General features: G+C 34.4%; 1 protein-coding gene across 1 annotated transcript; it reads left to right on the forward strand.

Moving 5' to 3' along the window:
- The first annotated feature begins 2078 nt into the window (after positions 1-2078).
- LOC120080741 (protein MAINTENANCE OF PSII UNDER HIGH LIGHT 1) lies at positions 2079-4803 on the forward strand. The gene is made up of 3 exons (XM_039035366.1): positions 2079-2381; positions 3046-3180; positions 4158-4803. Exons 1-3 carry the CDS (start codon positions 2202-2204, stop codon positions 4557-4559), a joined length of 717 nt encoding a protein of 238 aa, XP_038891294.1. The 5' UTR covers positions 2079-2201; the 3' UTR covers positions 4560-4803.
- The last annotated feature ends 5583 nt before the right edge of the window (positions 4804-10386 follow it).

A 10386-nucleotide genomic window follows, 5' to 3' on the forward strand; every position in this document is an offset into this window, starting at 1 on the left:
GAGTTATTGTCACTCCCTTCTCCTTCTCTCTAATTTTCTATATGAGAAGAGACAAAAGATATACATGATTGTTACATAGAAAACTCCCCAAGAAGAATAAAACTCTCTCAACTCTCATAAATTCTTCTACCTTTTCCTTCTACCAAAATCTCTAAAGAAGTCCCACAACTTCATCCTTGCCGGAGAATAGCAAGGTTTCCTTGTGGTGGTGTTTATAGAAGATTTGGTGAAGGCAGTGTTCGTGACTTTTGGGAGGGAAAAACTTGAAGAAGAGTTTTCTACAAGGGTAAGTGAAAATCTCTTTTCCTTCTTCTCTACAATTTTTTAATCGCATGCTTATAGGCTATATATTTATGTTTATCCTTCAGTATGTTGTTTCTCTGATTTTGAATATGGTCCAAAATAAAATCACTGATACGAGGCAAACACTCACTTTCGCTAAGGATTCATTTCCTTCACCGAAGTATGTTGAAGTTGAGGGGATCTCACACTTAGGTGGAGCTTAAGTTTCATTGAGAGAGAGTCTCACACTTATGGAGAGCATAAGCAATCGTTCTCTAAGTTGGGCTATTCGAGTGCCACTATAATTGCCATTTATTTACAGATAAGTACAACGTTGTAATTGTTTGACTTTATATTAGTGAATATATATTTCCACAGGCACACTACCCCTAGAGGTAGGTGGTATTGCATGGACTTTCAAATCGTAGGCAAACTTAATTTTTGGAATAATAATTTTTTCTGGACTTCCATAATTTGGATGTGATCTTAAAAATGTCTAAAACTGCCTACGTGAAAATTGAATTCAAAATATAAAATTCAAGTATAATATTTTTTGGACTAATTATATAAATGACATTCAAGTCCAAAATAATAGAATATGTAACACAAGGATAAAGTAATTGCATATATAGCACAAAAATTGGTAAAAAAATATTAAAAACCCACGCCCAACCCACCATTTCACACACTTCTTCCCGGTTTTCTCAATTTGAAAGCTATCATCGATAGTAACTATCAATGATAGCTGTTGATAATTGCTATCAGAACTATCATTGATAGTTGCTATCAGTGGTAACTTTCAATTTGATAAATGTGCTATCAGTTGATATCACTAATAGTTGCTATCAGTTATAACTTTCATTTGAGAAATATTAATACAACTTAAAATATTAACACTTGAAATATTAGCTTTCAATTTGCTATCAGTTATCAATGGCTATCATTGATATACTTTCATCAATTGGAATCAACCTTGAAATATTAACACTTAAGGCCATTAGTGGCTATCAATGACAAACTTTTATAAGTAATTATCAACTTTGAAAGAAAACCATCAACTTTGAAATATTAAGCTAAACCGTTGATGGAAAACTATTAGTATCTATCACTAATAACTATCAATTTTGAAAGACTAACATTATTAGTTTTGTATATTATCGAGAATCAGTGTACATAATCAACATTTTACAATATGAATAAATAGACATCAATAAACTACTAAAGGAAAATACATAAATGGAAAATACCAAAAAAGGAAAATAATAATTAGAAATAAACCAAAATTTCTTTTTAACACCCTCCCTCAGACTCAAGATAGTAGAATGACGAACAAATTGAGTTTGCAACTTCCAAATCAAATCAAAAGATTTGGTCAAGAACCCATGAAGAACAAAAATCCGAAGCAGGCTGGAAACATAAATCACGAAGAATGGAAACAAACTTCTTGATTAGAAACAAAGATTCTCATAGAGTTGATAACAAAATCTACCAACTAAACTGAAAACAAAGATCTTAGAAAGGTTTACAACAAAGTCCACGAACAGTGATTTAGAAATGGAGCCAAACAGAACCGATTAAACATCAAAATCAACTATGTAGGTGAACCAAACCAACTGAACCAAGATCGGAATTCTTAAGATAAAAGTAAGGAAAATTCTTAAGATCGGAATGTTTTACTATACACGTATTTGGGGATAGAAAAATCCATTTTCAAAACGGACCAACAGTGGCCGGACACGTAGTCCTTCCAAATCCCACTCAATTCCCACGCCACAAAACGGTCATCCAACGGAAAAATATCTCGTCCATCCCCTAAACCCTGAGGACAACCAGTTTGAATCTTCTCGAACTCTCAGCTCCTTTCTCTGAAGTCCAAAGCAGTTTGAGTTTTCCAAGGAATCGATACGTGCTTTGGAGGAATGATGGCTTGTGCTTCCCAGGCGCTGATTGCTGCAAATTCATGCTCGTTTCCGAACCATAAAGCCATTAGAAAGTCTCAGAGGCTCTTCAATCAAAGTGCTTCCAATCTAGTTTTCACGGTCAGAGCTTCATCTGAAGATTCCGACTGCAATGTCGACGAATGTGCTCCAGATAAAGAAGTTGGTCCATTTTCTTGTTGTTAAATAATTCGCAATGCCTTCGGACAGATTGAATTTTGTCTTAATCTTGCTATAATTGATTAGAACATGTAATTCAATGTTTTAGGGGCAGCTAATTGTTCACTTCCTTTGTATGCTGTAACCAGTAGTTTTATTCCGTTAATTTTGTTAATCTTGTAAAAAAAAATAATAATTGGAGTAAACCCTAATTAACTTTTAACACATTCATTGTTAAATTGTTGTTTATCATGACAAATTTATAAACTATTAAACTGAGTGCTTTGTGTTTATCAATTTGATTGATTGAATTGTAGAATTTTTACAATTTGAACTTCAATCGCACTTAATCCGACTGTTTAGAAGGAAAAATATAGTTTTGAGACTCAAATTGGAATAAACTAGATTTACGATTCCACTATTTATTTGGTGTTTCGGTAAAATTAGTTTCTAAGTCCAGAACTAGTTGTCAAGAGTTGAATACACTACTTTCCTTCTTTTGAAGAATGAACTTATGCTCATGACTAAATATATTTGATTTTACAGCGTACTACTGGGTATGGAGATATTGCATGATAGGCACACAAGAAATTTTAAGATATTTGTGTTGTACTAATTTGAAAATGGTACAAAAAGCCTTGACAGTTCAATGCCTATTGCAATGCAGGTGGGTAAAATAAGTATGGAATGGCTAGCTGGGGAGAAAACCAAAGTGGTTGGGACATACCCACCGAGGAAAAAAGGGTGGACTGGCTATGTAGAGAAGGACACTGCAGGACAAACAAATATATATTCCGTCGAAGTAAGTATGAATTTTCCAATGATTGAGGATCAAAGTTCTATTTCTGGATTATCTGCTCTTGTGAATGTCTGGATAAAAGGGAAACTTGTATTGTAAGGCTTAAGCAGACATCTTATGCTCATCTGTAGTAAAATTTGAATACAGGGATCGGGGTTGGCGTTCATTTGATCTAGTTAAGCTGTATGATTCTGTTTCTGAAGGTTTTAGTAGCCAAATTTTAGTAGTTGTGTTGTACATGTCTGTTTTCATGAATTGATGCCATTTCACGATCACTTTCAACTTGATCTAGTTAAGCTGTTCTGTTTCTGAAGGTTTTAGCAGCCATATTTTAGTAGTGTTGTACATGTCTGTTTTCATGAATTGATGCCATTTCACGATCACTCTCAACAAGGATGCGATTTTTTATTATTATTATTATTATTATTTTATTGTTGTTGTTGTTGTTGTTTTATCATTGAGTAATTGAGATAACAAGATATTTCCATTTTATCTGGCTGGTTTCTTGTTGTGTGGAGCTACCTCAGTTGTTGATTGTTTCTGATCTACTTTTTTTTTTTTTTGGGAAAGATATATCATATATTATTATCTCACCAACTTAGGTCTCGATTTGTAGCTATTTTATTTTTGGTCTTTTGCATTTTAAAATTATGCTTTTAAGCACTACCCCTACTTATAGTTTTCTTGTCGGTTTACATACTTTTTAAAATTGTTTTAGAAAATCAAGTCAAATTTGGAGAAACATGTAGTATTTGAAAAACTCCTTTTTTGTTATAGAAATTTGGCTTACCAAAAAGCTTGCTAAACAAAATGCGAGGGAACAGATATAATTTTCAAAAGATAGAAAACGAAAAATAAGATGGTTATCAACTGGAGTGGGGTGTTACATATTCACAAGATTGAATTACACTTTTTTCTTTCTTTCTTTATTACTTTGGATGTTTAATCACCCTGGCATCTTAAATTGTATGTACTTGCAGCCAGTAGTTTATGTAGCAGAAAGTGCTATAAGCTCGGGGACTGCAGGTTCTTCTTCTGAAGGAGCTGAGAACACACTGGCAATTGCTGGTGGAATTGCACTAATTGCGGTTGCTGCGGCTTCATCTATATTGCTTCAAGTTGGTAAGAAACCACCTGAAGTGAAAACCGTTGAGTACACTGGACCCTCACTCAGTTACTATATTAACAAGTTCAATGCACGAGAAATTGTCCAACCACCTGTACAAAGTGAACCTGAATCGTCCTCTCAAGTCAATGGCGTTGCTCCTGAAGTAACAGAGATACAAATTCAATCAGACACTGCTGCTCCTGAAGTAACGGATGTTCAAGATGAATCCCAAACGACAGAGCCATCCTCTTCAGCTGTAGCGAGTGTCTCGTAGGCTTATTGAAATTCATGTGAATTTTTTTTAGAGGTTTTACTTCTGTATTTATCTGTTATATGAATATTGGTCCTCAACAATTACACTACAAATTGAAGCATGATGCTTGCTGATGTGTTGTACTGCAACCCCTTTTTCTCTTGCTGCAGTTGGGGTAGTAAAGGAAAGATGAGGCGTGAATCAGTTAAATGTATGTAAACATAAACTTTAAATAAACTTCACCTATCTTGTTTGAGCTGGAAAAGATAATTTTTTCTCGCTTCCTGTCACTTACAATTTTTACCTCACTCCCTTAGAGCATGGGTTCGTTGGGTGTTGTAGATTTAATATGGGTCGGCTCGAGTCCTCTTAACTTTAAATGTTTTATATAATATATAAAAATTGGATAAATACCAAAAGATTAATATAGTCTGTGGCAGTGACGGAGCTAGAAATTTTGTATAGGAACACTATGTAATTTAAAATCTGTAAAGAAATGTAAAAAAATTATATATCCATAACTCGATAGATTACTAATTTAGTACATATTACAATTGTCCTCTACAAGTGTCTTGAAATCGATCTAAATTTTTTTAATGGAAAAATATGATTCTAAAGCTGATAAAGACCTTGTAGTAAGTATACTCTACAAACTTGATCTTAAATATTATCATTATTGTTAGAAATTTTAGTTCTTAGAGTAGGATTTATAGTTAGTTCTCCTAAATTGATTGCTATATAAGATTTATCATAATTAGAGGTGTGTTTTCTTTAAGACGTTAACTCTATGATCTCTATTGTTTCTTTTAAAATATCTATCCATATTTATATAGAGTTAACTCTGTAAAAATATTATCAATAAAAGTATTAAGATTTATTACATAAATTTAAAAGTATGAAAACTATAAAGATTAAGAAAAGTTTAAAATTTACTTGTAAATGTTATGATATGTATATCCTAACGAGGAAATGGAAAATTATTGTAACTTTAACTCTAAAATTAATTAAAATAAATATATACTAAGTAATGCAAATCTGAAAATTAGGTAAAAGAAAAGTTAACTATACCTGTTCAATAGAATTTTGTTGAGACTAAAGTGTGAAAATTTAGATTAAAAGAAATATCTATAATCAAAAGAAATTACTATGGTTTTTTTCATTCTTTTAAATTTTTGTTGAGGTGGCAATTAGAAAATTTAAGTTAAGGATTGTTATTTTTAAGAAAATCTAGATTCTTTTTTTATTATTATCTTGTTTTTCTTTAAAAAAATTTGAAGTCTTTTTTTCTTATTATTGGGCAAGAGATAAAAGCCCTACCAAAATTTCATTTTAAAATAAATTAAATTTCAAAAGTTACATTGAAAATATTTGAAACCATAACCTACACTATCAACAAGTGCCCACATTATATATATATATTATCAAACATTACTTAAAATTTATATAATAAATGTAAAATACGATAAGTGGAGGGGTATGCGCTTGTCAATCTCTCTTTTTTTTAGGGGATGCTAAATCTAAAAAAGAGAATCTATCATAAATAAAGATGGCAAAAACTTTATCTATTAAAACAATTAAAGTTTAGATTTTAATTAAGAGATAAACTAACCAAAAAAGTCTAAACGAAAGAGAAATCTTAAAGGAAAATATCGATAATCTATTAAAATTGTTTTTCTTAAAGAAAATAATAGGTTTTGCAAACATGTTTAAATCCAAAAAAAAATATATTATCATTGGAAACTCTCAAGGGGTGTTTGGCTTACCAACATGAGTCGAGTTGTGTTGGTATAATATACTAATTCAATACTTGGCCCATCAATTTTAAATGTAGTTGGAGTTGAGTTGCTATATTACCAACTCACCCCAATTCATCACAACTCTCCCTTTTCCCAATGTTTTTAATGACTCCATTCATCGATTGATGATGGCGACAATTGTTGCCACACTTTGAGAACCAATTCCGACGTCCATTTTCATACAGCATACTTCGATGACCAACTCGGGCTCCGACAACCACCTCCCCTTGACCAATTCCGACGACCAATTTTGGGTTCTGGCAACCACCTCTTACAACAAATTCTAGTGACCAACTCTGGGCTTCGACAACTACCTTTGACTAAAAACTCGAGCAAAAATCACCTTTGATGATAACTTTAACGACCAACTCTGTTGACTAATACCAGGCTCCGACAACCACCCCATCAACTTCAATACCACCTTCGTGCAACCAACTTTGGGCTCCGACAACTCCTCCTATTATGGGTGGATTCTAGAATCAAGGTTAAAAATGGCACAAGGAAAATAGGAGAAGGAAATGACAGAAGAAGGGGTTGAGTAGCAAATGGGTTGGTCGACCTCGGCTCACCCAAGGTCGAGCCTATGACAAATGGCCCAATCTACTGAATGTAGTCCAGTAAGGCCCAAAGGCATAAAGATCAAGCCCAAGAGGCCAGTTGAATCGTTCAGTTGTGGCCCAAACCAAACCGACTCCGAACCAGCATACAGAAAACCCAACTCAGACTAGGAAGCAAGAAAAGGGAATTCGAAAAGGAAACAAGATGCAACCAAAAGCTATAAGGAGGAAGGGAAGCACATGAGGCAAGTAAGTTCTCCATCTAAAATCAAATATACTTTTGTGTCTTCTAACCTTTTGACTTAAGCATCAGAGTGGGTGTAACCTACATAAAATTGGTGTCTAGATTTTTCTTTGTTTGTAGGCAAGCTCTCTTTTCTGTACAAATTTAATGTTGTTATCACATGGAGCTGTCACACCCACTCCCAGGCTACTCTCTTAATCTGGAAAGGGACGGGAGGACAATAAAAGTCAACCCTCTTATGAAATTCAATTTCCATCTATAACCTGCTCAACCTGTTCACCTGCTTGCTTGGTAATTAATTAAGTATATACCACATACATAATTTCATAAATTAGCCTTTAAGGCAACAACAATACTATTCACCACATACTTGAATCTATCAAACATAAATATTTATAATATGTACACACTCAGGAGCCTCCCTTAACTCTTACTAGTATGTTTTCAAAACATTAGGATAAACAAAACCCAAACTCAGGACTTAGGAGAAACTCTTATCTATTTACAATCTGGGGTAGTTGCAAACTGGCTGTAGTAAGCTAGGCGCCAAGAACTTGATCGCTACCTGGGGAAAGAAAACATTTGAAAACTTGAGCTAGGAAGCCTCGTGAATGAGTAATTAAATATAAACATGCTTTGGAGGAAATAATTAAAACTAGAGTCAAAATATGCTTAAACCTCAAGTGTATAAGACATTCAAAAGAACATTTCCATGGTTATAAGTCATAGATATTAAGAAAGATTGAAATTTGAAAACATGTTTGGATTCTCAGAAATAGTTTATAAATTTGTACCCAAAACTTTGGTTCGGATAAAGCAAGCTCAATACTCTTAATGTCGTTAACCTTAACTGATGTAGAGCAATCTCAATACAATCAGCATCGATAACTCTCACAGTGCATGTAGAAATGCCCCCAAAAGGCTAAGCACCCATGCACATGGTCCAAACCTATATGTGTGCGAAGGTGGGTCCCAAAGACCTATATCATACTTTCCTCATGACTTCCCGAATACCTTCATCTCCTTGAGTATCGGAAGCCTCTAGACTAGGATACTTAGTTCAAGAGCAACAGGCAATACTTAAAAAAACATCAGGGTTTGCATTTAAAACATAACTAGCAAAGCATAATGACTCATAACTTTTCCTTAAAATAATAGAGTAATGAATCATGCTAATAGACTCCATCATATCTTGCATAAAACATAACTCCATAAATATTGAAGCTTTAGACATGTAGCTCATAATCCATACTTTATTAAAAGAACCAATTCATTTCACGTAGAATCATGCTTTGAAAACATCAAAAGAAATCATTTTTAAATCATTTGTCACTCACAGATACTAAATTAGCTCCCAGGGTTTGTAGACTTTTCCAATCTCCATTGGCCTATAAAATAGATCAGTACCCCTTCGTTAATTTTCTAGCTAACCCTTGAACTAAGTAGCTTTCAAGTATACTTAATACTTAAGCCCCTTTCTCTTAACTTCTAATCAATCCTCAAATTGCTTAGAGTCGTTACTTAATAATTTAATAGCTTTAAAATCCTTTTCACTCTTATTTGGACTCAAAAATAGCTTACCAATACCAAGCTTTCCAATTAAGGCCAAAAGCAAGCATTCGGCAGCTGAACACACAACCAACATAGGTATGGCTACTAAGACACACACCGGAAGCTTAGGCGTGCACACAGGGCCTGCAGACAACTTGCTTGAGTGGCTATACACGTACATGGGCCTCCGAATGGGTATAATGACAAATAACATGTGGGCGTGAGCAATGCATGGAGCACTTGCGAGACCAAGTGTTGGATACTGTGGGCGTACATTAAGCATTGTGCGTTTACGTGTCAAGCGCTTACATTCGATATGCTGGGACAGGCATACGAACGGTCATTATTATGCACATAGTGTGCGTGATTGGTGTGCAAGCAAGCAAGGCGTGCGCGTTCACTATGCTGGTTGCCCCCATTTGACAGCCTCACCTCTATGCCTCTTATTTCTTCAACCTTTAGCTGACAACCCTATCTTGAACACCTAATTTCTAGATTTTCTTTTTAGTACTCAATTCATCATTTTTAGCCAAATAAAATGTAGCCTTCCATAAAGTTCTTAAATATTCTCTAAACTTACTTACCTCCAAATTGAGGCTTTTAATTCCTCCTCCAAAGCTCAAAAGTCATCAAAATTCCCTTCTTGCTCGGATTTTCCCAAAACCCAGACCAAGCTCGAGTTTCCTTCAAATTTGAGCAGCTTTTTTGGCAAAATTTCACCATGGCAATCCTTGATCTTTTTCTACATTGATGAAGCTTAAATTTGGCTGAAGAATTTCCTTTTTTGCACTAGTAAATTGGGCAAATTGATCTCTTTCCTCTGCCCTTCTATTTATACTACCGATTGCATGTCCTCTTTGCACCTAATTAGGACAGCTCACCCTACTAAGTTTTTTCTTAAGCATAATATTCAGCCACATAATCCACTAATTAAAATTTAATTTAATTAATTTACTTAATACTTATCTAATTTAACACTTAGCCAACCTTCCTCTCAGTCACCTCAACCTAAACAACCAACGCATGCTTCAAACTTCCTCCCTTCCAATGCATGACCTGTCCTCAATGCTTGGCTCCACCTTTTCCAATGATTGACTTGGCCAACACCTCCATGCCAAGCCTTGCCCATGCCTACCAAAGCATGGCTCCTCCTATGCATCAACGCACAAGTTGCATTCCTTATAACAATTAGCTAAAAATCTTCATGCTAATTCCCTTTATGTGTAACCTTCTTCCAATGCCTAGTTTAGCCTTCTCTAGGCTTAACACTTAGATAGATTCTTCTTCTAATCCTTACCTCAATAAATATTATGCCTAATCAACAAATGTTAAATTCACTAAGTATCTTAAGACATAAAAAAATCAAAGTTAACTTCAATTTAGAGATACTTTGGAACTTGAGTTTTAGGGTTTATAATTTACCTCCCCCTTAAAAGAATTTCATCCCCAAAATTTAGTCGAACATCCTCAGGAGAAAAGACATTGGTATTTGCTTCCCATCTGGTTCTCTATCTCCCAAGTGGCCTCCTCCACTCCATAGTTCTTTCACAATACCTTCATTAATGGAATAATCTTGTTCCACATCTGTTCTCTCCTATCCAAGATCTGTACTAGTTCTTCCTCATACGACACATTCTCTTTTAGCTGAATTGGTTGTGCCTCAAGAACATGAGATGGACTTGGAACATATTTCCTTAGCA

This window comes from Benincasa hispida, chromosome 7 (genome assembly GCF_009727055.1).
Source record: "Benincasa hispida cultivar B227 chromosome 7, ASM972705v1, whole genome shotgun sequence".
Classification (NCBI taxonomy): domain Eukaryota; kingdom Viridiplantae; phylum Streptophyta; class Magnoliopsida; order Cucurbitales; family Cucurbitaceae; genus Benincasa; species Benincasa hispida.

Bases quoted from the DNA above. Each gene is read 5' to 3' on its own strand.
- LOC120080741 (XM_039035366.1), top strand. From the start codon at position 2,202: ATGATGGCTTGTGCTTCCCAGGCGCTGATTGCTGCAAATTCATGCTCG. The intron at 2,382-3,045 runs GTTGGTCCATTT...ATTGCAATGCAG, and splicing joins AATGTGCTCCAGATAAAGAA to GTGGGTAAAATAAGTATGGA. The intron at 3,181-4,157 runs GTAAGTATGAAT...ATGTACTTGCAG, and splicing joins CAAATATATATTCCGTCGAA to CCAGTAGTTTATGTAGCAGA.